Raw genomic sequence first — 24817 nt, 5'->3', positions numbered from 1 at the left:
CTGAAATAAAAGCTTTTTATGATGTAATATAAAAATGTGAAGTCAATTGAGCCAAATGTAGAATATTTCGCCAACTGTAGGAATTCTCAAATAATCGTGCGATTTGGGGTAAATAAATAACAAGACATTGAATATTAACTTTCAATTGAAAAATATTTATTAAAATATATCTTTATGTATACTTTATATACATTTTGATGAGACAGAATGAAGAAACGGCAATTACTCCAGGATGAATAATCAAACATCCTTACATGAAACATAATATTATTTAAACACATGGCATAAATATTGATTCTTTCTCAACATTCTTGTCCTTAAACATATCGTTACTATTATCACACAGTTTTCTCATCTGGAACAATTGAGTTTGACAATTGTATTTCGCATATACCACTGAAAGTATCGGGCAATCTGTGTCACAATTGAAAGTACATTATACTCTTGTTTCGTTATCTCTACGTCCTCCAGTACAAATTTAAGATTGAGATGATCTTGACGTTTTTCAAACAATAAAAAATGGTGGTGAAACGGGAATAATGTCAAACAGCTGATTATCAATTCGATTTCTAGAGGATTGAATCAGCAACGAATTCAGTAGTGGATTCATGGAGCATAACATAAGGCAAATTTTTTTAACAATTTGTTCTGCGATGTAAGTCAAGAGACCTCTTCTGTTGGTAATTTATTCAGCTACAGAGGAACTCCCTCGACACTTGCAGATATTTTTCATTAAAAGGACTCATCCTCGAATTAATCAAATGCCCAAATATCTAATGATAATCATTTTTCTATTACCACCACCAAAATCATCGACCTGTCTGCGGAAGAAATTGGGCCAAAATGGAATGTTGAAATATTTCTTTCTGATGATAAGCACAGCTTACCCTCGATGTAACTCGAAATCAATTACTAGGACTGAGACATTCTGAAAATGATATCCAATTGAAGTGAAAATATTTTTTCTTATCGTTTGTCTCATTAAATTTCTGTGCATAGGTTCAAAAACAATAAATTTTGAAACCAGTAATCGATGTTTAACAATCAATCCAGAAATAAATTCACGGAGTGTCTAAATACAACTCTAAATTATCCATTCTGCCCCATTTTCAGTAACAATTGATCCACTACTAAATTTCCTCCCGCAAAAAAAAAAGAAATGTTGAATATTGTCAAGTAACAGCAAAGGAAGTCAAATTGAATTTAAACCGTATACAAACTTAATAATTAAAACTTACAACCCTGCAGAAGACGAAAGAGATGGGAAGGAACATGAACAGGAAGAGGAAAAAACTGACAAAAAATGAATTAATGAAAAATCACAGTCTAAATATGAGTATAATCAAAACTGGGATGAATGCTGTACTGGTCAGGGCCCTTCCCATATCCAAGTGCCTTGGCAGCTTCCTCCTGATTCTTGGCGAGTTCCATGAGTGCCAGGGCCCCTAGCCACTTCTTATTGTCCTCCGGAGGTGGAAGTGTCAACTGCTCCTCATCCTGTCTCACAACGACAACTTTAACTTTCGTTTCCTCCGGGCTCCTCTGGATGCTCCTCATGGGCTCTGTGGTGTTGCTTGAGCCTGCTAACATGAGAACAGTTGGCCTGAGCTCATTCTCCACCTGTCTCACTGGCTTCAACATTTCCAAAAGTTCCTCAGAGTTCCCTGAATTACTAGCAGGCAGATTGCATGCTGCAGTCCACTCAGTATTCAATTCTGCACACTGATGAGATTTATCATTTTCATCTGCTTGAGAATCAGGAGAGACCTCGGGTTGTTTATGAGAAAGAATACAATTATCCCAGTCAATTTTCGTTGGATTGTTGTAGCCCTCGAGTGCATTATCACCACTAAATTCAATATGATGAGATAAATCCCGGACAGTGAATCTGGAATTGAAGAGTCCCATGCTAAGATTATGCTCTTCAGAATTATCAATATTGTCAGTATTGTCGTTGTTGCTCTGAGGATCATTTGCTCTGGTGCAGTCCCATCTCAGTGGTTTCGCAAGCTGTTGCTCCAGGCATGCTTCTCTCAACCAACGTTTCTTCGGTTGCAGCCTGTCCAGGGGTCTTCTCAAAGGTGTAACTGGAAGTTTTGTCGAGGGCTCCTCATCCTCAGAGTGCTGGAGCACAGAGCAGGCTTCTGCTGGATCTTCGTCGTCCTGACTCTCCTCCTGACTGCTCTGACTCTCGTTGCAGTAGAGCCTCTGATTAGCTGGCTTTCTCACGAGATTCTCCTGACCCCCAGCTCCATCCATCATCAGACCCTTTCGTGATTTTATCTTCTTGTTTTCTGAATTTGTCTTCCAGGGCTTTTTCTTTCTATCTTTACCTGTGGGCGTTCTGTCCTCTCTTTCACGTGCCATTTTGTAACGCTCCAACCATCGTGTTACGTCGTGGGGTAGATCGGTGTTGCCGGACACTGGTTTCAGGACGAAATCGTCAGAACGAGTCAGGGTTGCGTAGGGATGGTCTGGACAGTGTCGGTTGGCGTGGGTGAATCTCATCTCGCAACCGGGTTCGGTGCACAGGAAGGGCTTTTCACCTGTGTGCAGTCGTTGATGGGTTTTCAGCTGACCTGATTGGGTGAAGGCTTTTGTGCAACCTGGGTAGTCGCAGGGGTATGGACGTTCACCTGAAACATTTATTAATTCATTCTGTTGTTATTGAGATACACGTAAACTTCACAGAAAATTGGTCCAGTCATAAGATGGAAAAAGTCAACATATTTTTCAATTTTGTGTATTTTAATATATTTCACAGATATTTGTTATTACTCATGCCGTTTCCATAATTTTGTTAAAGTTGATACCAATATTTATATTATCAACTTTAAACATAAAATTCTTCTAATTTCATGTAATAGATACCGAAAAAAATGGAAAGAGTATGTATCGATAATATATCGCAATAATAAACATTCTTTTTCCACATTCAATTAATCATGCCAATATTATTTTCGAAAAAGTCCCTCAAAAATGAATGTATAAAGTGTACTATCAAATCATATCTCGCAAACTTTGCAATCTCACTACTATAAAAAATGAATTAAAACACCATTTATTTAAATTCATTTACAATTTCGACAAATAATTTTATCAATACCCCGAGAAACTCAGTTTTAATGTCTGAAAAATCAAAAAAACGCGCAGCCACATTCCCCCACAAATCTGGAGAAATATTTCAATAGAGAGATAAGCGGAACGATTTCCTTTGTGACAGAGGCCGAATGGCTTCCGAGAATCTCAACAATAAAAGAAGATCGTTTCGAGACAAAAGAAACTCCCGATGACCTAGAGCAACCGCAAATATTCAAAAGATATGGGAACAAAAAAGTAAATGAAATGGAAAATCCATCAAGCCCGTGTTGTGCACATGTGAAAGTGGCCATTTAACAATTTAAAGCGCGCATGATGGCGGTTGGCGGGACGCGTGATCACGCGTGACCGTTAATAGTATCAACTACCTATTCACCGAACAGTGTTCAATTCCCGAACATCTCTCATTGCCACCATTCAATGAACTTCAACCCCTCACCTATCCATCCAAGATCACTCACCCCAAAACAATCAAATGACCCGTCAAACCCACTTAATCCTCACCATTAAAAAATTATACTCAATTACCCTGAACTGCCCAATAACTAGTACTGAATATTACACAAAAAAAAAAAATATTGAGGCCCTCAAGGCACCATGCGGCGGTCAGAAAGATGATCCAATCCTTTCCAATCAAAACAAAAAAAATTTCCACATGAAAGAACTGTAATTTTTTTTGCTCACCGCCTCCCCTGATGCCACCACCAAAACAGAATTTAAATGATTAAATGGGGAATAAATGGATAATAAATAGAGAATAAATGGAGAATTAATGAGGTATCAATGGGTAATTAGAAAATGATGTACCTGTATGAGTACGGAGATGTGCCTGGAGACTCTTCTCCCTGGGAAAAACCCGATTGCAGAATGTGCATTTGATGCTACTGGGGGATGTGCTGCCCTGTTTCATGAGATTAGTGAGGGCATCAGCCCTTGGTCGTCCTCGACGATGACTCTCTGATCCACCTGACCTCATCCCACTACCCCTCAAACCCCCAGCCCCATGCTCCCTGTATTCAGGAGATGAGCAGGAACTTCCAGGGCTTAAATTAACATTTCTCGCTTCCTCACCCCAGTTCCAGGGGTAGAGCATTGTGTCGCACATAGGTGGACTCCTGGGACCCGCGTCCTCAGGACCTCGTGTATCCCTCTGTGGTGTATGCAACTCCATCACTATATCACTATGACTCACTCACTCCCTGTTTCTTTTTCTCAATCTTTACCTGTTAATTGTTGCTAATCAACAGTGAAAATTCAACAAAACACGTTAACACGACCTCTTAACATCAGCCACAGCCGCGTGCAACTGATTTCAACCGCCAAAATAATGTGGCGCCCCAACGACGCCAACTGGAAACCTGAGAAACGTTTTTTGGAATTCACGTACAGTCCCAATAAAAATTATGAATAATCCCTCGTTCCCTCCAGTCGTTCCAAAAAATTTTCGAGACCATCAACACCAGTTTTTCCAAAATTTATCAAAAAAATCATCCCTCCAATTAAACTCCACCCCTGACTAAACGTAAAAATCAATAATTAAGAGAAGGAAAAATTTTGCAGGTTTTCTCGTCTGCAATATACCAATTATCTACAGTAAAATCGTTTCGTCAGAGGATGTCAACGATGATTGGTCGGTAGAATGAGACAGTGCACATGGCGACGAGCCCTAATCCAATTTAGCAACAATATTTTCGATATGTACAAATGAGATTCATAAAAAATCACTCAAAACCCGTTGTCCGTGCCAGAATAAAACCGATGAACCGGGCTTTATCCGGAGACAATGCATAAGTGGAAAATATTTGACAAATGAAATTCATAATTTGTACAGTCGGCGGTGAATGTCCGCCTTGAAGAGAGCGAGTGATCACCGGATAAATAATATATTTACAGAATAATGGGTTTGTTAATAATAAAAATATAGTAATAAAAATGATTATAATATTTTTATAAATCAAATGCAATAATTTGATGGTCTAATGATCGATTATTTATTGAAAATGGAGGGGGTAGGAGTCGCTGGGTTGCAGACAATGTTGCAGGGTCCCTCCCCAAAGCGGCGGCAGACCTCGTGGTAGTCGATTCCACGACAACAGCCATATTGGAAATATTGAATGTCTCTGTTACACAAGGGCTCAAAAGTAGCCGTGAAATTTTCTCAAAATCCTCGTAGTAGAGAGGATATCATCAGCCATGGAGAACTCATACAGTATCACTGTAACTAATAAATTTTCCCTGGCACTTGACGAGGACGAGGATCCACTGGAATTGCTTAAAGAGAAGGAACAGGAGAAGGAGGCTAAGAAGAAGGAAAAGTTGTCCGAGAAGGAGAATAAGAGCAAGCAACCGGAGCCAACAAAGACAACCGGTGTTAAACCACCTAAGCCACGTGTTATCAAGGATAATCAGGAACATCCTAAGGCACAGAAGCCACAGGAGAATAAGAAGGAACAGGGTGAGTGACGGATTTTTATTTTCAATATTTTCCATTTATTCCCGTAATTGCCGCCTGCCCTCGTGCACGCTATTATGGCCGCCAACATGTTCGCGGATATCACCACCTCGTGTTCATTTTTTTTTTTCAGTATTTGCAACTCATTGCGGATCGGGGTGATTCGTGATATTGATTATTATTGTTTGGCCAATTGTTGGGGTTCAGCGGTTTTGTGGTTTTGTTATTTGCCAGGTTTTTAGGGTCTTTGGGACAGGGAATTGCAAATTGGCGCGGTTTTTCCCCTTTTCGGGGATTTTTTCGCATCGGGTAGGCCGTTTGAGGGTTTTTTTTTAGAGGGGATTTGTGACGCAGGATCTTTGGGGGCTTCTTAAGCTCCTGGAGGTCTATAGTTCCTTGTCCATATATGGAGTGATGATGTGTGGTATATATATGTGGATAGCTATATATATCGTATCTCTGCATTTGTACATTTTTATTTCTCAGGGAAATGGGGAATTGAGGAATTTGCTAGGTGAAATTGAGGGCTTCTAGGGTTTATCAGGGGATTTTAGATGCGAGGATCACGCGAATCTTATGGATTGGAAGGCCACATGGTTGCCATGTGCTTTGGACTCGAGTTGCCAATATGTCGGCTGTGGGACAAAAAAAAATGAAGGGGCGAAAAAAATACTTTTACCAATTTAATTTATGGACTTCAGCGAAGGCAAATATTCGCATATATTTACTTGACGGAAGTGAATTAATTTAGATTTTTATTTTTCACTGGTATCGGCAATGTCCCCAGTATTGCAACTTTTTGTTTCTACTGGTCTTTCTGAAGAAACAAAAAATTCATTTTGTCAATTTGGCGTCATTTCGAGGTACCAAGTCTTAATTTTCGTCTTTTTTTTTTTCTTTGATAGTGGAGAAAAAATCCTCGCAGCAGCGATCCAGTGGCAATGATCGCAACGTCAAGTTCTCCGGTGAATCGCGGGAAGAATACAACAACAGGCGCAATCGTGAAGATGGCGATCGACCTCCCCGTGGTCACGGTGGTGATGTGAGAAGAGGACCTCCTTCTGGGTAATTTTTAATTTTTCATTGACAACCTAAAAGCGGAGTGAGTCACTCCTACACTAATTATTGATGTGAAATATTTTGAAATATGTGAGCCTCGAGTAAATCTGATAGAAGGCCAGCTCAAACATAATTTTTCCAAATTTTAATTTGTAACCTAAATAAATGAAATCTATTCATTTTAACAGATAAATATGCAAAATAAATATAATTAAATGTTTATTGATAATCAAGACATTTTATAGAAAACGTGGGTTAGACTATAGAGGTAAAAATGATTTTTTTTTTTCGGCTTGTTACAGTGAGGGAAGAGACAATCGAGAATTCCGTAACCGTGAGTCTGGAGATGGACCACGAGGTGAATTTGGCGATCGTCGCGGTCCCCGCAGCGGTGGCCCACGTGGAGCTGGAAGTGGTGGACCACGTGGTGGCAGCCGAGGTGGACCACGAGGTGCACGATCTGGTTTCGATAACCGGGGAAAACGTGAATTCGATCGTCAATCAGGCTCTGACAAAACGTAAGTTAACTAATTACATATTTGAGACATTCCACTAAAACCTCCAGCAATTTCTCCCACCAACAATTTTCATCTGCTTTACATTTTCACGATTCATGTCTAAAAATATTTACACTAATTGAATAAGTATTGAAATTAATTCACCTGGATGATAAGAAATGGAGATGGGATAAGATTCGTTAAAATCTAAATTAACCTGGGATTGATGGAACATAGTACTAATTGAAAAATTTATTTCTTTGTGCCTATGTTTGCAAGCAGGCAAACGAGGTAAGAGTCCTTTGGCTCTTCTGCATGATTTATGTTTTGTGTATTCTGTGTATTCAGTTGTTGTCTTAAAAAGGGTAATATGTGTATTTGGTGTATTGTTAATAACAGGCATAATTACAGCGGGGTGAAACCAGTTGACAAGAAGGATGGCGCTGGCAGCCACAACTGGGGAACCCATAATGATGAAATTGAGTAAGTTTTTTTCATTTTTATTCACGTCAAGATGAAAAACGTGCGACTCATTTGCTTATTGCTTTTATATTATATTGCTTTATATTGCTTATTAAAAAAAACATTTCACACCTTCACAGCGTATTCTTTATATCTTGAAAATTCAAAGGAGTTAAAAAGAATAATAATAAATTCGGTAATTGCCACAGAGAAAGCCTCAACAATGATCACCAGGACTGGAACACTGAAAAATCTGACGCTGATACCCCGAACACCTCATCCGAAGCGAAAGAGGGTGAGGCTCCACCAGCTGATGCCTCGACCGAGGAGAAGCCAGCCGAGGAAGAGGCCAAGGAATTGACATTTGACGAATGGAAAGCTCTTCGTGGTGCTCGTGCCAAGCCAACCTACAATCTTCGCAAGGCTGGTGAGGGTGAGGACTTGACTCGTTGGAAGAAGATGTACGCTCTCGAGAAGAAGAAGGAGGGCGCCGAGGAGGATGATGAGGAGGAGGAGGATTACGATGCCGCTGTGGAGTATCCGCAGCGTGTTGGCAGACAGAAACGTGTTTACGATATTGAGATACAGTTTACTGACTCACGACGTGGAGGTAGTGGACGTGGAGGACGTGGAGGACGTGGACAACGTGGAGATCGCCAGAATGGACGTGGATTTGGTGGCAATCGTGGTGGCCCTCCCAGGGAGGGTGGCCCAGCCGCTGAGCCTCGTGCTCCTGTTGTAAGTTTTCATTTCTTTCCAATGGAAGTATTCATCAAATCCCAAATTTTTTATTAAAAAAAAATTATTTAATTATTATTACCCAATTGTTCCAGGAGCCTGCAGCAGCTGCTATCAAGGTTGCTGGACCGGTGGTAGAGCAGAGATCTCCACGTGGACGTCAGAATGCCCCAAAGGTTGACGACGAGCACGATTTTCCCTCCTTGGGTTAAGATCTCATCTTCACCTACCGCAAGTTTCTTCAGTACCCATTGAAGAGAGGGAAAAGAATTAATTAACGAAAAAAAAACCTGAAAACAAAATGAGTCCCCACCATATTTTACCATGAGCCATCGTAACAACACAATCATCGACAGTTTGACAAAAAGTAAAATAACAAAAAAAAACATCGTAATTACTATCTTTACTCTTACTCCTTGCTACTTTAAACCTACAGTTGCCAACAAGTCGCGTATGATACAACCATTCATTGATGCATAATACACGACATAACACTTAATGCATACACTTTTAACTGTATACGTACTTGACATTTAAAAAGAAAACGTGAGCGTACGAAAAATTGAAACTATTGCGCCGAGGCAGCATATTATAAAATACCAGACAAACGAGGGACACGATAAGTAGAGTGAGACTTTAATGACAACGGGAAAACCAAGTAAACACATTTACTATAAAAACAAAAAAAATTGTACTGGTATAACGTTATTTGTTTCTAGATCCATCACAACTAGTTGTCAGCAATAACGAAAAAGAAAGACAAATGAAAAAAAAATGTGAATGAACGGGGATCGTGCGAACGTGAGATAAAACCCAGTGTGTATGTGAAAAAAACGATGAATGCAATTATTCTTTTTGTTTCTTTTAAAGAGAACTGTTTTTTCGTGTTTCAACTTTGGTATGAGAATAATACTAATGGTCATGCACACAAGAGATTTTTTTTCTCAATGAAAAAAATGAAAAATGTGTCTCACAATTTTTTGAAATAGTGTTTGGAGAAAAAGCAAAAAAAAGGCATTAATTGTAGAGTGTTGTGATTGATTGGTGCTTTTTCAGAATGATTCCAATCTCAACGGCACAATTGAAAGCAAATAACGGAGTAGAGAGATAATTTTTACAATAAAATTAAACAGATGAGGAAGATTAAATAATGAATCTTTTTTTTTTTACTTTTTTTTGCCAATTTTTAATCTGTTGATGTCAATACAAGGGCCTATTATTGAGAAGCTAATGATTGGATGGGAATTACGATCGAGTACGCTTGTAAAATACATCTGTAGATGATGATGAATTTTGAACACCTCGTTTAATTCTCTTTTTTTTTTATATTGTGTAAAAAAATTGTAAACCCAGTGGTGTTTGGAAGCCTTCCTCTGCGCTGTTAAAAAAAAAGTGACAAAAATAATTATCGGTAGGACGATAAATACCTGCCGTGCGTAAAAACTTAAGGGACTTTATTAAATAAAAAAAGAAAATGTATTTCTATATAAGAAACAAAAATTGGATATTTCGATTTATGAATTATCTGGATAGACTAAGTTTGGCTTATATAGAAATATATAGCAATGATTTTTTCTTTTGAAGAATTAATTGTTCATGAATGATTCTTTACCCCGGAACGATAGCGGACCGCATCCTCTCCTTGTTGAGTCAATTTTAATCCTCGAATGTTGAGAGTCACACGACATTGCCAGATTGCAGAAAAACCTGATGAGATCTCTACTTGGATAATTAAAAATTTAGGTAAATCAACGTGATGAAAAATCCACGAATTATTGATTGTGCTTCGACAGTCCAGAACTGCAGAACCATCAACTATTAGAAATCCCATTTCCTGAAGAAATAATGAAAATTGGCGAAATCAACAGCCGAACAGATTCGGAAATAAACTGAAGTAATTACTTTAATCAAGAATAATTAATAAATATTTCTTTGCATTTTTTAGTATGTGTGTAAATAACGAATATTTACAAATAAACTATTAAATTGTAACAAGAAGTCCAATGAAAATAATCATTCTATTAACTAATTTGTCAACTGTGTTCCCTATTTTCCGCAAACAATTACGTGGATTTTTATTATTTTTTTTTTAATTCAAAATTCCCTTCTCCCGGGAAATCCCATTATTGCGCGATTGATGAATTTTTTTTGAAAATTTTTCAGGTGGAAATTTTTCAAAAAATGAAAAAATTGAAAATCACTCTACGGGGGCTCATTCTCCCTCATTTCGGAGGAAGTATCAGGAGGGGCATGAAAATGGAGGAGGTAATAACTAAAATTCGAAAATTTGAAATATTTGAGAAAAAAATCAGGGGAACATGAAAATCGAGGAGGTATTCACTGAAATTTGAAAATCCGAAATTTTCAAAAGTGCATCAGGGGAGAATGTGTTGCCCTCTTTCTCTTGGGGTGAGGTACTACAATGACGTTGGGGTCAATCAAACTTCCAGAACTGAGCCTCTCCTTTAGTCAATCCTCTTTGCCACTAACTCCTCAGTCACGTTCTCCGTGCCCCCTCGACATGGCGCATATCGTATCACCAGCAATGTAGAAGAATATTAACAATTTCTCAATAAATAATTCACAATCTGCTGCAGTGACAGTGACTGTGAACCGCCCGTTGTCCTCTTAGTGTTAATAAAATTATGCTAAAGACCTAAAAATTTAAATTAGACAATTTTTTCGAATAGAAAGGATACGATTTTAACCCTTGGTAGTTACTTAACGGATACACTATAATCTATGAAAATAATCAAAAGTGAAAGCAAAGACTTTGACCTCATTGACGACTCATTTTAATTCCCCGAGTCCTGCTAATTTTATGGGACTCACTTTCAGACTGTCCTTTTTTTGTTTGAGATTTTTTTTTTAATTTATATATTTTTGGATAAATTATTAAGATAGCAATGAGTGCGGGGGACGGTCGTACCGAGGAGGTGATCTACGTTGGCTCTCGCAAGAGCGAAGTAAGTAATTAATTAAGATAAGTTATCTCATTAATTTCTCAAAGATAATAGCACCTGAGAGTAGATTAATTATTTGACTCTTGGAAGTGAAAGGGAAAGTCAATTTATTTTACTCAAGTTTTTAAAAATGAAGGAGAGATTTTTGGTTTTGTTTTGAAGATAAAAAAGAATTCAATCTCGAGGAAATTCTTATTGACAATTTTCATGGATCGTTTTTTGATTGAGGGATAGTGAAAATACATCAGACATGCCATCAATCAAAGCCTCCTCATGCTTAGTCAGCAATTTCCACATTTCTTGCATACGTTTTCCCTTCTTCCAGTGTCATTATTAATTCATTATTGTTTTGCAGTTGGCATTAATCCAAACGAGATATGTAATAGCATGTCTCAAGGAAATACATCCGGACAAAAAATTCGAAATAGGTAATTAATTGTTACTTAGCGTTGCTTTATCACTTTTCCAAAGGTGTACGTCATTTATGATTCTCTGAATATTAATAATTGGTGAGAGAGGGGACAGTAAAACGTCACTGAACTCATCTATTACTTCAATTCCATTAAATTTTTAATGATTTTGAAGGACAGAATAATAATTACAAATTTTGTCCTGAATTTATCTATTCCATTTTCTCCTGAAACTATTTCTATCCAATATGAATTAAACCTATTTATTCAATTGATTAATTAATGAATTATTAATTAATTCGAATTTAATTGAAGAATTAAATCGAATTGATGAATTGTTATGAATTAAGCATTATAGATAGCAGGAGAATATTGCACGTATAATATAATTTATTCAATTTTCGTTTGTTAATTCTAAAAAAATTTCAAAATCTAATGCAATTTCCCATTTTTATTAATTCAACACTCAGACAAGACAATCTATTGAATTTATCTTCTAGTAACAATGAGCACGAAAGGTGACAAGATACTTGACATATCACTGCCAAAAATCGGTGAAAAAGCTCTATTCACCCAAGAATTAGAACTAGCTCTGGAAAGTGGAAGAGTTGACTTCCTAGTGCACTCTCTGAAAGACCTACCCACGACATTGCCAGAAGGAATGGCATTGGGAGCTGTTTTAAAACGCGAAGACCCGAGAGACGCTGTGGTGATGTCAAAAAAGATGAAAGGGATGACATTAGCAACATTACCAAAAGGCAGTGTAATTGGTACAAGCTCTTTGAGGAGATCAGCCCAATTAGCTCGGAATATGCCGCATCTAAAGGTGGAAAGCATTCGTGGAAATTTAAACACAAGATTGAAAAAACTGGATGACGAAGGGAGTCCTTTTGCAGCGATAATTCTAGCTGCTGCGGGGTTAAAGCGAATGGGATGGGACGAGAGGATCAGCCAGGTGTTGGAACCCGATGAAGCTCTCTATGCTGTGGGTCAAGGAGCTCTTGGTATTGAATGTCGTGAGTCTGATTGGAAAATACTATCTCTCTTGGAGCCCCTGTATGACGTAGACACAACACTTAATTGTGTTTGTGAGAGATCATTTTTGAAAACACTTGGAGGTGGATGTTCAGCGCCTGTGGCTGTTTGTTCCTCACTCAAAGAAAAATATTTAACCATCACCGGGGCTGTCTGGTCGCTTGATGGACAGACGCTTATCAAAGATACTTTGAATAAGAAATTGTATCTACCAGATGACGATGACGAACCTCCCAAGTAAGTTATTTTTCCGATTTATCTTTAAAAAACTCAGCGATAATCAGTCCAATAAATGAAAAATAACACTTTTTCATAGTCATACGATAAAACAACGTACTGGTAAAATACGATGAATTCATTTTTTATCAATTCCAGCTCTTTTAATTAAATAAACCAATTTATTGCGGTTCCAATTTCTGTACAATACCATTTTATGCCATTCAATGAAGAAAATACATCTACAAACACTAAATTTTAATTGGATTCATAATACCTCACCCTAACGATAGACTTTGCAAAATATTTACGTAATTAATCTAATCGGGAAATGATAAGACTGGATGAATCAGCTTTACTCGAGGATGAGTTTATAATGGATATTAAGAATTGGAAGAAGATGGCATTTTTATTGAAAGCTTCCTTCCGTCTTTCCTTTACGTCGATGTTTTCTCAAGAACATTTCTATATCCTCTTTCCTCACTCTATTCATGAATGAATAATTACCGATAAAAGCTATTGACGACTATTTCTCGGAAGTGAATATTTTATGTTGCTCTGTGTAGGAAATGTCCGTATCGTGAGCCGCGTCTCTACTGCAGCATCGCCCCTGGTAAGGTGAGCAGTATGGGTCTTCTCGGTGCTGAACAACTTGGGAAGGAATTGGCCGAGAGTTTGATAAATAAAAATGCATTAGAAGTTATGTCAAAGGCCAGAGAGGAAGTTCTCAGTTCATCGAGTTAGAAGTGCACTCCTGACAAAATTAGAATTAAAAAATGAGGAATGATTTCACTGCCTACGATTTAGTAGTAGAGCGGGAAAGCGAAATGCGTTATTGTCTCATTTTAATTTATCATTCAAGTAGGGAACGAGAAGAAAAAATGGACTCATTCAAATTTTTATAAGTTGTACAACTTCATTCTATCGTTGGTCAAAAGGAATCTATGAAGCGTTTTTCCTCATCTTTCTATAATGAGTTCATGCTCCAATCATTGAGACAAGCACAATGGTACAAGTGTTCTCTGTAATTATTGTATAAATATCAATAATTCGCACTCCTGAGACCACATGCCTTTCTTTTTGATTCTGTACAAATACTTTATCTGTTTTTTGTTAAAGTTTTTATTGACAAATTTTGTCGGCGTAATCTTGTGAATAATAATGTGAATTCTGACGAGCGTTTTATCACATCGAATTCGTCGTATTGTTGTTGAGAATTAATAAAACGCTCGCGTGTACAGTAAATGAGAAGAGGGTAATTGATCGATAGTTGTGGTATTTAGAAAATATATTGTATTGTAAAGACGAGCAGATTTTTCAACGAAAATATTCTGCAAGTCTATAATGGGTTAAATAAACAGAGCGGATATTTGGGTTTAGTTTGTGCTTTTAGATTACTTAATACCTAGAGTCTTTTATTCACGCTAACACTTGCGGGATTTTTTTTTTTTTGGTTAGTTCTGAATTAAGCGTTCTCTGGGTCAACTAATGGTTTGTTTTGCAACGTCATTTCTTTCTCGTGTATTTTTTTTGCTCATAATTTTTTTTATTATTTAGAATTGGCCAATTTGACAATTTATTCCACATCTTCCTCAGTCATTGTGGATTGCGACGCGAGTTTCTGCAACATTTGATAACAGAGTGTCAGATATTTTGGTCAAGATTTAGAGGGTTTATCTTTCGTTATAATTACCTGTCCCACAGCGGGTAATCTCTGCAGAAGAAGATGGAAAACTTGTGGTGGTACTGTTTTCTGCAGAACGCGCAGCAGCTCCTGTGGCTGACCACAGACAGCAACGGCGTTCGCCAAATGTTCAATTCCACCCTCTACGTCGCCACAAGTCAACATCTCTTCACCAAGTTGCACCTGTTTGGATAATAACTCAATGATTAGAGTGAATACTGCATTCGTGGGGTTATTTAGAGTCGAAGGACAATTATTTAATGGAAAAATAAATGGAATTATAACAACACGAATCACGTAACAATTTTTGGATAAAATGGCATTGGTCCTCATTTTAACTGGTCAGTTTTTGATGGACAGCATCAGGTCAATGAGGTAAACAAATAATTAAGTTAATATTTCACTTCCTCTTTTCTCATCTTACGACTATTTGTGGGTTATTTTTCAAGACTTTTAATCAGCAGTTTGAAAAATAATTACCTCTTGAAGGAAAAACCTCTGCACTACTTCATGATCCTTGAGATCCGGAATCGTTGACCCAGTCTTCTTGGCTTGTCTTTTCACTTTCCTCCCTGAGTAATCAAAGACAGAAATTACATAAAAACCTCATGGTTTGTTAGTCTAACCCAACTAGCAACCGCAAATACTCTCAAAAAGAAAAAAATCCAATGACAACAATTCAAAAGCCCGATAAGAATAACACAGACTGTTCTCTCCCCTTATACAATCCAGTTAAGCAAAGAAAATGGTATAAAAATAGCAAAATATGAGAATAAAAAATTCACTTACTCTCACGGAGTTTCTTTTTGAAGTCGGGATCACTCCGACGTTTTTGATCGAAGTAAAAGCAGTAGCCAACGACAATACCCGCTATTCCGACGGCAATGCCCATCGCTGTCTTTGAAATCATGGCCATCGTTTTTAACAGTAGAAGAAATATTTATTTTTTTACAAATGAATCGATACTCAGTGAAAACTCATTGCATCCCAACGGGTTTTGCCCTTTGCTCGTTTCAGTGCTTTCACTACCCACCATTAGAGGGCAACATTTCATCGTTAAAAATCGCCAATTCTCGAGAATAACCGATGGCAAGTCGACGAAGTTCTTCTTAAGTTCTTCACAAAGCCATTTCAGTATGAATACGTGAATATATTTCTTGTAATTGTTTAAAATTTAATCCAACAAAATCTGTTCAAAACAAATTACAAAATACGAATGATCTGATGAATTTTTCTCCATGATCTGTCGTTTAATTGTATTTTCTCGACATGGATATATCAAGTAAGTATTTATCAATGATAAATGTTTTGGAAAACAATGATGACAGGATTTTACTGAGACGCCGAGTATTAAGGATTATTAGATTCTCAAAAAAGGGGAGGAAAAAGTTATCATGATTTGGTATTTTAAAAATCATCGCAAAATTTCAGAATTACTGCAAAAGAAGCGTCGGGCCCAGGGCAACGGAAACATGAAAATAATTGCAGAAGTTTCGAAAGAACTTGGAGACATTTATTTCCAAACGGAAAAATACCTAAAGGCTCTTAACCAATACAAGGATCAAGTAGAAGCTTGCGAAAGTCTGGATGACGCTTTACAAACAGCCGTAGGGAACCGAATGATTGGCGAGGTTCTCACGAGCTTAGGTCGCTTCGAGGATGCCCTGAAATATCAAAATCTCTACCTCGAACGAGCCATTGAGTTGAATGACCTCATCGAGCAGCAGAGAGCTCACGCCGGTCTGGGTCGCACCCACTTCTGCATGAGTCACTGCCTCGAAGATAAAACGAAAAAAAAAGAAGCTCTCAATGCCGCTAAAATCGCCTACCTAACGAGTCTGAAAACTTGCGACAAATTCGAGACGTCTGGAGTGAATATTCACATCAAAGAGGTGATGACGATGCGAGCTAGATTACTCTTAAACCTCGGGCTTGTGCTAGAAGCCAAGCAACATCCTGAGAAGGGAAAAGTACTGATGGAGAAAGCAGCACAACTCTGTGAACAGAATGGACTTGACGAGGATCTGCACCGAACCAACATCTCTCTCGGAAAGGTCCACGAAGATGTCAAAGATTATTCTTCAGCCCAGGAATTCTACCGCAAAGCTGCAAATATTGAAGACCCCATTCTCAAAGAATCAGCCTATCTGCACGAGGCAGAACTTCTTGTAAAATGGGGAAAGTGGAGTAAAGCGAGGGAAATGTTGGTTCAATTGTACGTCCATCACAACAATTCTTCCGGCAACCACAAGAAAGTATCCAAGCTGCTGAAAATTGTTGCAATAATCCAATCTTGTGAAGAGAAATTATTGTCAGAAGAGAATAATCAAACAAGACTGGAGTTGTATGAGACGATGGGTGATGCTGCGTCAGTTGGAAATGCTTTTGAGACAGCTCTAGACTATTACAGAAATATGCTAGCGTGTGCTGAGATTGGGGATATCCAGGAGAAGATTGGAACGGCCTTGGTTAGTGTCGCTCAAACCTTGAAAGACCTGGAGAAGTACGATGAAGCTCTTGTGTATGCCAAAAAGGAATTACAACTTTGTAAAGACCCCAAGGAAATTTGCAGATCCGCTCTGTGCCTGAAAGACTTACTAATCCTCTCGAGTTCCCCCGAATCTCATATCCAAGAGGCCTTTGGCCATGCTTGGAAGAATGCAGAGAAGTCTGGGAACTTGGCCTTGAAATTATCTGTCCTCCAGAGCAGGCTGGATTACTGTATATCAAAAGGAGAAAAGGATACTTCAAAATTGAGACAAAATATCGCTGAAATACAGGAAATGACTCAAGACGATGAATCGAGCGATGAAGAGGACCTGGAGACCTCTTTGAAAGGTATAAATATCGAAATCGATGAGTTATTAGACGTTGAGGAGGAGATGCAGAAGAAGGAAGGGAACACAGTGAGAAAGAAGCGTGTACCAAGCATAAAATTCAAAAAGACTTCACATGGAGAAATGCCTCTACAGGTTGCATGCATTGATGGGGACAAAAAAAAAGTTGCAGAGCTTCTAAAGCAAGGACATCCTGTGAATTGCCGGGATTACTGTGGATGGACCCCTCTCCACGAGGCAGCTAACCACGGATTCTTAGAAATTGTCAAATTATTGGTGAATTATGGTGTTAATATTAATGATCGTGGAGGGCATCAGTGTGGCAAATTAACTCCGCTCCATGATGCGGCCACTTGTGGGCACATTGATGTCGTCGATTTCTTGATTGAGAAAGGAGCAGACCCTAGACTCAAGACAGCTAAAGGAGATACTGTGCTGGATTGCCTGGAAGAATGGAAGCGTAGAGTGGGTGAACTCAGTCCTGAGGATGAAGCTAGGTATCAAATTGTTAGGAATAAACTGAAAGCGATTATTCCCAGGGCGACTAAGCCCTCATCGAGAGGTGCTGACAACTCAAACACTCCACGTGATTCTCTGACTGATTCAGATGCAGATACCAACGATCTTCCAATGATTCCACCAGACTTACCCAGAAAGGAAAAAATATCTGCTGGAGAGGATTACAGGAGAACCATCGAGAGTTTAAAATCTAATCGATCAAGGATTATGACACCTAGTAGTTCGAATCGAAACGTTGAACCTCTGATTGATAGTGAGGAACTTATAATCGATGAAGACAATTGGCTGGAGGAGGACGTGAAAATTCCAACTGCCAAAAAAAGAAGAAGCGCTCCCAACCTTGATACTCCAGGCTCGGTGAAACGGAAATCTATTACTTTGACTCCAAATGAGGATAAAAATCCGAAGAGACGTAGGAATAATGATAATGATGAGGTGGAGTGTTTGGAGGACAGTGAGAACAGTCGAGATAGCGGTTCATCTGAGAATTTCGATATTTTTACTGCTAGTACGTCGAATTCTTCACGATTTCACAGGACGAAGTCTAAGCAGAAATCATTGCTGACCTCTGGGTTCACCAGAACGTTAGAGTCGAGAACTCCATCTCCTGTGTTTCACCAGCCAGACTCGTTTGGTACCCAGTTACGGGGTCAGAGGGTTGATAATCAGAGCAGACAGCATTCCGTAAAGGTTGAGATTGAGTTGGATAACCGTATTATCAAGACTAAATTGAGGATCGAGGACGATAGTATCAATATAATTGAGGCTTTAATGAATGATGTCGTGGGAAAATTTGAAGAAATGACTGGATGTCGTGGGAGGATCGAGCTGACGACGTCTTCTGGTGGTGTTATTGAAGCTGATAATATTTTAAATATTATTTATAAGAATGATGGGGTGCTTAGACTTGCTGGACGAGTACTGGACCTTCAAGTTCCATCGCTCGTCGACCGCTTCGAGAAATTTTGCAGAGCCATGCGAATCGACGGAGACGATCCTGAGCTTGTGAGATCATTGAAGTCATGTAAAAATACTGGAATTTTCCGGCTGAAGAGTGATGAATGTTTGGATCTACTGTTGATGCCAATTTTAAAGAGTCTGGAGTACGAGAAGAGTCTGCAGGTGTTGCACTTGTCCTCAGGCATTTTGTATAATTTGGGGGAGAGTGTAAATGAGACATTGGACAGATTAACGTCTCTGCAGGAGTTGCATCTTCAAGGATGCGACATTGATCATCAATTTTTGAGAGCAATTGATCATTTACCCCCTCAACTTCGAGTTTTGGACATGGGTTACAATCCATTGGGTCCACAGAGTCAGGACAAACTGGGAGAGTTGATTGCTCCTCTGAAGTGTCTCCAAACTCTTAACTTACGATGCTGCGGTTTGGAGAGATTTCCAGCAACGAGTATCAGCTCGAGTCTAGTGAATCTGGATGTATCTGGGAATTTTATTCAAGGAGAGAGTGTGGAATTCCTCCTTGAGAAACAGATAATTAATTTGAGTATTTCCAATACTTATAGTCCAGAAAATTCAATTCAAGAGGTCTTGATGAGAGGCATGAAGTCGATTTTTATGAGTCTCGAAACTCTGGAAGTCACTGGCTGTAATCTGACAAACGTTGATGTACTGCAGGTGATGGAGAAGTGTCAAAATTTATCAAAATTCGTTTTGGGGGATAATCCTGAGGTGTCCCAGGTGGCATTGGAGGCTTTAATTGGGAGGAGGCCCACATTTATATTGATCGACATGACAGGCTGTGGAAAGATAACAGCAATTCCCAGTTTAGGGTTGAGGATTCAGAATCCCTCAGTGTGTACTTTAATGGCAAGCTTTTCTGAGGAAGTTTGCAACTCGTGGAGAAATTTGTGGAGTCGTCAAGCCATGTTGTACAACCATCCACATGACGTTGTTATCATCAGACCATTCACGTAATTTTTATTTATTTCATTTTTGTATCAATTTTTATATTTTTTTATTGTTATCTCAATACCCATTTGTACAATTTGTTACCCACTTTACAATGAATGTTTTCAACAGTGATGTAACTATTTTCAAAATTTTTTGAAAGTATATCAGATAGACTCTCGTTGAGACCGGGAATCAATTTTCTGAGGTCATCTTCTTTATCTCCAAGGAGCCATAGAAAACTTATGTGATAGGACGCCTCCTGAAAGATCAAATTTAGTGGATAAATTAGTTAAATGTATGTTAAATGTATATATTGTAAAGGAAAAATGGCGAATAACTAATTTACCTTGTAGAAGGGAGGAAGTTGATATTCTGAGAGCAGTTTATTCAATGAAATCATATATTGTGATAGGGTTTGATCGAGCGGTTGGCACTCGAGAGCGATGAATGTCCTGGTTCTCTCTTCGTTACAGTAAACGTTCACGTTTGTTATTTGAAGTGTAAATTTTAAAGTTGACCTTGTCAGGTCTCTCAGGCTTTCTATGAATGACTCGATCCAGTGATATTTCAGGACCAAAGTTCGACTGAAACTCAGGTGACAGTCGTTGAAGATCAGGATGCCCGAGGGGATTGTCACATTCACTGATTTCATCCATGACACCAGAACTTCGCTGGGTTCATCTACCAATTTCAGTATAAACTCAGATAATCATTTTTTAATCAAAAAAAATTTTATCTCTACGTTAAAAAAGTTATTTGTAAGAACTCATAATTTTTAAGATTTTTGGGGCGTAATTGACTAGTCAAATTTCCATTTACTGATTGATTTTTTTATTGAATGTCAATAGTGAATAGAAATTTGGGAAATATTGGTAATAGATAATATATTCGTTATCGTTGATTATCAGACATTTTTACAATTGATTGTTTTCCTGAACTTGGTGGAATAATTAATTACATACATTCAGCATAAACAAGTGTTGCCCAGTTTCCTCGTTCATGTCCAAACGATCTAATACGTCCATGATGATCTCCAGGATTATCAAGTACAACTTCACGATCCTGTAAGCCTACTCTGACTGGAGTAAACTTTGGTAAAGGCAAACTAAATAAAAACAAGTTGTTTAATGATTCACGTAGGCATAACCTCTGCCACAATGATTACCTTACCTGTTAAGTTTTATTTTCTTCTCAACAGTTTCTGAAGATTCCTTTTCATCTTCTGAACTCGATGAATATTCTTCTATCAACTTTAACCCAGCCATCCCTGCCATTTTTGCACGAATTTATGTTGTGACAACCAAATGACAACATGATTGAGTCACTTGGTTACCAGAGTTCCTGCTAACTCCCACGTGTCCTCACGTGATGACTGACGCTTTCGTGAACTCTTACTTTCAATGGAATTATTATCTAACTTACTACTAGGATCGTAAAATGTACAGAACGCAGCAGGATGAAATGAAAACAATGTAAATACCTTTTTTTATTCTCAATTTTTATTCATAGGCTTAAATTGTTTTCAGCAGTAATTCTTTCTTTCAAACATATGTGAATGACTTATTGAAATGACTAATAGAGCGAATATACAAGTAACAACTGCTCAGGAGCAGGTTCATAGGTTTAAATACGTCCTGCGAATGTGTTATTAGCAATTTGCTCATCCCATTTCTCGATCCAGGCATTTGGGCAAATTATCTTGTAAACTCTCTTGAAATACTGACAAGCTTCGTAGTCTTCACCACGAACGTTAGAACAGCGCTGGAAATCCAAGAAATTCTGATGGCAGTTTCTGAAAATCAACATTTTCACGTTGAGAAAAAACTGTCCCGAACTCATCTCTGGATTCAGCTTTATGTGAATGAGTGTAATGACGATAAACGACAGGTTTTGAAAGAAAAAATGTCTGATGAAATTGTGACGGTATTTTGTATTGTGGAATGAATTGATGAGCATGTTTTACCTGGTCTGATTAGTGTTCGTGAATCTGGTATCTAGAGGTACCGTCCGATACTTCTCGGCGAATTCCATAGTGAGTGCCTCCTTCTTCATTTTGCTAATATTCCCTTACAAATTGTCTGCGTCAATAAATTCCAACAATAAACTACAATGTACGAATACAACTTCTTAAATAATCGATCCAGGAATATCATCTATTTTCTAATATCTCAATTATATCGATAAACAACGAAAGAATAATTACAGCTGTACGTATCGTATATCGCCCTGACGAATTATCTCATGATAATGAAACGTCAATCTAACAAAACATTGAGCACGAATGTCTTCTAGTTATCTTCACAATTATTTCATGAGGAAATGGAATAAAAATCGAAATGAAGGACTATAACTCTCCTTGATTTTTCTGATGCTTGCTCGATAGTCCATGAATAATGAAACAATAAGATAAAAATAATTATTGAAAATACAGGAGATTATTTGACGAGAGGCCTCGTATTATCCTCCTCCTGGCAACAGACTTCCCGATACTTTTTCACCTCCGCCATGTACAACGACCAAGCGTCTTTAGGCTGTTCGCTCTTCTCCTCGGTTTTAGGTTTGGCAACCATTCCAGTCTTGAGGATTCTACCCCCACGTCTTTTACCCACCATCAGAGGAGGTGGTGCCACTGGTTTCTCCTCAAGAGACGATGTTGTTGGTTTTGGTGTTGGTTGCATCTGCTCCTGCATCTTCTTAAACATCTCCATAAAGCTGCCATCATTGGCGAAGGCATTGGATTGTGATGGAACAATAGGTAGTGCTGGTGCAACTGGCTGAACAAGTTCAACTTGCTCACCATGATGATCAGAGTCGGACGATCGATGATGTCTTCTACCATCGCGATGACGATCCCTATCCCTTCGACCTCGACTTCTGCTCCTGCTTGGACTCCTACTGTTTGTCAAACTTCTACTGATACTTCTCGATCTGCTTCTTCGTCGATCGCGCGATCGATTTTTACCCCGTGATCTTGAGAGTGTTCTTTCACGTCTCGAGTGCCTCCTCGAGCGTTCACTCGATCGGGAACATCTTCGGGAAGAGATTAATGGGGAACGTTGCCTCGATATACTTCTACGTCTTCGTCTTCTCTCAGATGATGTGTTACGGGAGGATTTACCCGTCCTGTGCTCTGGTGATGGTGTATGCCGTGTGTGGGATCTCTTGTGGGTCTCCTGGTGGCTAGATGTATAGATTGGTGGTGATGGGGCCTCTGGTGTGTCCGACCTCGAGTGGTGACCTCGATCGTGACGTTTTGACTCCATTTTGATATTCAGCGTGTGGCCAATCCAACTGGGATCCACCAGCTCTCGGTATCACCTTGGGACACCTACAAGGATAGAAACTACCTTCTATGAGTACGGTGCTTTGTCTGCTGTCGGTCATGCCAGTTTACTCATTTTTTCTTTTTTTTTTTGCGTCTTAGTTTTTTGACCAGTTTATGGTTGACTTTTTTTTGGAGATATTAATGGCACAGCGATAATACGATACGTACAGCCATTTTACCGGGCTTCAGGTGGTTTTAAAATCAAGGGGCATCAAGAGATTTGTAGAGTGGGGTAAGGATCTATTATATATTTCATTCCTTGAGATTCAGAATATTGTTCTTCATTCTAAAGCGAAGTGGCGAGATGAGATTAATTGATTCCGAGAAAAATTGCTGTTTGCTCAGAATTTTTTTTCTGTTACAGAAGAAAAACTAATCATGTAAGATATATCTCCGAAGTTGAAGAACATGTTAGTCTTCATGATAAATTATTAATGATTAATTATTGGGAATTATTTATTGCACATAGAGGAAATTATTTTTAGGTGTAAATATGTCGGGTTATTATGATTTCGTTTTCAAAATATAATTGTGAAGTTGAAGTCGCTCATCTCATTCCCACTTCACAATCGAATTCAAGGAGAATTGTTCTTATTTGAAGACTTCCCATGTTTTAAGGTTATAACTTGCGGCCTGGAGAACTCAAGAAAATTCTATCCATACTTGAAAAAAATTTTTATCTTCTGGTATTTTTCAAGATAGGGGCAGAGGCCTTCCATATTTCGTAAAATGAAAACTCTTCGTTTTATGAAATAAAATTAACTGATAATCCCACAACTTTACAATCTGAAAAGAAATCCTCGTATTTTCACTGACATCAGCGTTCAATTTCACTGAGTGTCCAAACAAAAACGAATTATCCTTGCAAAAAGAACAATATCTTCACTTTATCGTAGCTCTTATATCGGTCGAGCATTTGTTGCCATTTTTAATCCCAATATTGGAATGATATTTCGTATAAATTAATCATGATCCTTATCAGTGTCATGCATATAAATCTTATGGAAAAATTTAATATCGATTTGTATTCACTCGCAATTCGCATACTCCAAATTCCTGGATAAATGACAAACGTCTTAAATCTATATTTTTCCTAAACTTATGATTTGACTTCATCCTCGCATTGACTATCATTGATTTAACCTTTAACCCTCAGTAAATCATCTAAATGTCTTACCAAAAAAGAAAAGTACTCTGAACCATCTCTAGATGCTCTAGATCAATGATTGACCAAGGATACCAATACCAATGTACTTTAATCCACTCTCTTCATGAATCATTCTTTATCAATGTCTCTATCAATACCAATCGTAATAGTTCAATATGTATTTTTCTCTTAGGTAAATTATCATTGACTTTTAATACCTGAATTGAGTCTCCTCTCGACAACAAAATGGCTACTGAAGAAAGTTCGTCTATTTGCTCTTCCCCGAGGCTTTTATGTACAACATGCGTTACGTCATGAATTTAGGGCGAAATTGCGGGGTAAAGGACGAGTTGGCCCGAGTTGGTGAGGATTGACTAAAGTAGAGGCTCCGTTCTGGAGGTTTGAGTGACTCCAGCGGCATCGTAGTACTGCACCCCAAGAAAGGGAGGGCGACACACGCAAT

At 38.3% G+C, this 24817-nt stretch overlaps 8 protein-coding genes across 12 annotated transcripts; 3 read left to right on the top strand and 5 right to left on the bottom strand.

Annotated features, from left to right (window-relative positions):
• Positions 1-194: 194 nt before the first annotated feature.
• LOC105268921 (asparagine-rich zinc finger protein AZF1-like) lies at positions 195-4459 on the bottom strand. Its single transcript, XM_011308842.1, has 2 exons — positions 3907-4459; positions 195-2636 (listed from the first exon to the last, which is right to left on the bottom strand). Exons 1-2 carry the CDS (start codon positions 4268-4270, stop codon positions 1327-1329), a joined length of 1674 nt encoding a protein of 557 aa, XP_011307144.1. The 5' UTR covers positions 4271-4459; the 3' UTR covers positions 195-1326.
• A 690-nt stretch (positions 4460-5149) lies between these two features.
• On the top strand, positions 5150-9893 carry LOC105268920 (plasminogen activator inhibitor 1 RNA-binding protein). Of its 4 annotated transcripts, none has more exons than XM_011308839.1 (7): positions 5150-5554; positions 6457-6616; positions 6913-7128; positions 7390-7398; positions 7519-7590; positions 7779-8307; positions 8403-9893. In XM_011308839.1, exons 1-7 carry the CDS (start codon positions 5293-5295, stop codon positions 8517-8519), a joined length of 1365 nt encoding a protein of 454 aa, XP_011307141.1. In that variant the 5' UTR covers positions 5150-5292; the 3' UTR covers positions 8520-9893. The 4 variants fall into 4 exon arrangements, with proteins under 4 accessions (XP_011307141.1, XP_011307139.1, XP_011307140.1 ...); XM_011308837.1 differs by having other exon boundaries at positions 7507-7590; XM_011308838.1 differs by lacking the exon at positions 7390-7398 and having other exon boundaries at positions 7507-7590.
• Positions 9894-10791: 898 nt separating this feature from the next.
• Positions 10792-14310, top strand: l(3)02640 (porphobilinogen deaminase-like protein l(3)02640). Its single transcript, XM_011308836.1, has 4 exons — positions 10792-11273; positions 11626-11698; positions 12181-12952; positions 13498-14310. The coding sequence occupies exons 1-4, from the start codon at positions 11214-11216 to the stop codon at positions 13673-13675; spliced, it is 1083 nt and encodes a 360-aa protein (XP_011307138.1). The 5' UTR covers positions 10792-11213; the 3' UTR covers positions 13676-14310.
• Positions 14311-14370: 60 nt separating this feature from the next.
• On the bottom strand, positions 14371-15628 carry Tom20 (translocase of outer membrane 20). Its single transcript, XM_011308835.1, has 4 exons — positions 15405-15628; positions 15096-15187; positions 14625-14798; positions 14371-14552 (listed from the first exon to the last, which is right to left on the bottom strand). The coding sequence occupies exons 1-4, from the start codon at positions 15529-15531 to the stop codon at positions 14508-14510; spliced, it is 438 nt and encodes a 145-aa protein (XP_011307137.1). The 5' UTR covers positions 15532-15628; the 3' UTR covers positions 14371-14507.
• A 95-nt stretch (positions 15629-15723) lies between these two features.
• On the top strand, positions 15724-20036 carry LOC105268912 (tonsoku-like protein). The gene is made up of 2 exons (XM_011308826.1): positions 15724-15897; positions 16047-20036. The coding sequence occupies exons 1-2, from the start codon at positions 15885-15887 to the stop codon at positions 19904-19906; spliced, it is 3873 nt and encodes a 1290-aa protein (XP_011307128.1). The 5' UTR covers positions 15724-15884; the 3' UTR covers positions 19907-20036.
• On the bottom strand, positions 19935-21261 carry LOC105268914 (U6 snRNA phosphodiesterase). Its single transcript, XM_011308827.1, has 4 exons — positions 21053-21261; positions 20845-20987; positions 20229-20563; positions 19935-20141 (listed from the first exon to the last, which is right to left on the bottom strand). The coding sequence occupies exons 1-4, from the start codon at positions 21154-21156 to the stop codon at positions 19953-19955; spliced, it is 771 nt and encodes a 256-aa protein (XP_011307129.1). The 5' UTR covers positions 21157-21261; the 3' UTR covers positions 19935-19952.
• A 98-nt stretch (positions 21262-21359) lies between these two features.
• On the bottom strand, positions 21360-24536 carry LOC105268915 (Cytochrome c oxidase subunit 6B). Of its 2 annotated transcripts, none has more exons than XM_011308828.1 (3): positions 24385-24536; positions 21846-21938; positions 21360-21674 (listed from the first exon to the last, which is right to left on the bottom strand). In XM_011308828.1, exons 1-3 carry the CDS (start codon positions 24408-24410, stop codon positions 21506-21508), a joined length of 288 nt encoding a protein of 95 aa, XP_011307130.1. In that variant the 5' UTR covers positions 24411-24536; the 3' UTR covers positions 21360-21505. The 2 variants fall into 2 exon arrangements, with proteins under 2 accessions (XP_011307130.1, XP_011307131.1); XM_011308829.1 differs by having other exon boundaries at positions 21846-21960; positions 24385-24520.
• On the bottom strand, positions 22007-24789 carry LOC105268916 (arginine/serine-rich coiled-coil protein 2). Its single transcript, XM_011308830.1, has 2 exons — positions 24573-24789; positions 22007-23210 (listed from the first exon to the last, which is right to left on the bottom strand). Exon 2 carries the CDS (start codon positions 23143-23145, stop codon positions 22318-22320), a length of 828 nt encoding a protein of 275 aa, XP_011307132.1. The 5' UTR covers positions 23146-23210; positions 24573-24789; the 3' UTR covers positions 22007-22317.
• Positions 24790-24817: the final 28 nt, after the last annotated feature.

Source organism: Fopius arisanus, unplaced genomic scaffold (genome assembly GCF_000806365.1).
Source record: "Fopius arisanus strain USDA-PBARC FA_bdor unplaced genomic scaffold, ASM80636v1 scaffold00063, whole genome shotgun sequence".
Classification (NCBI taxonomy): Eukaryota; Metazoa; Arthropoda; class Insecta; order Hymenoptera; family Braconidae; genus Fopius; species Fopius arisanus.
The sequence above is the reverse complement of the archived record's forward strand: the minus strand, read 5'-3'. Positions and strand labels throughout refer to the sequence as shown.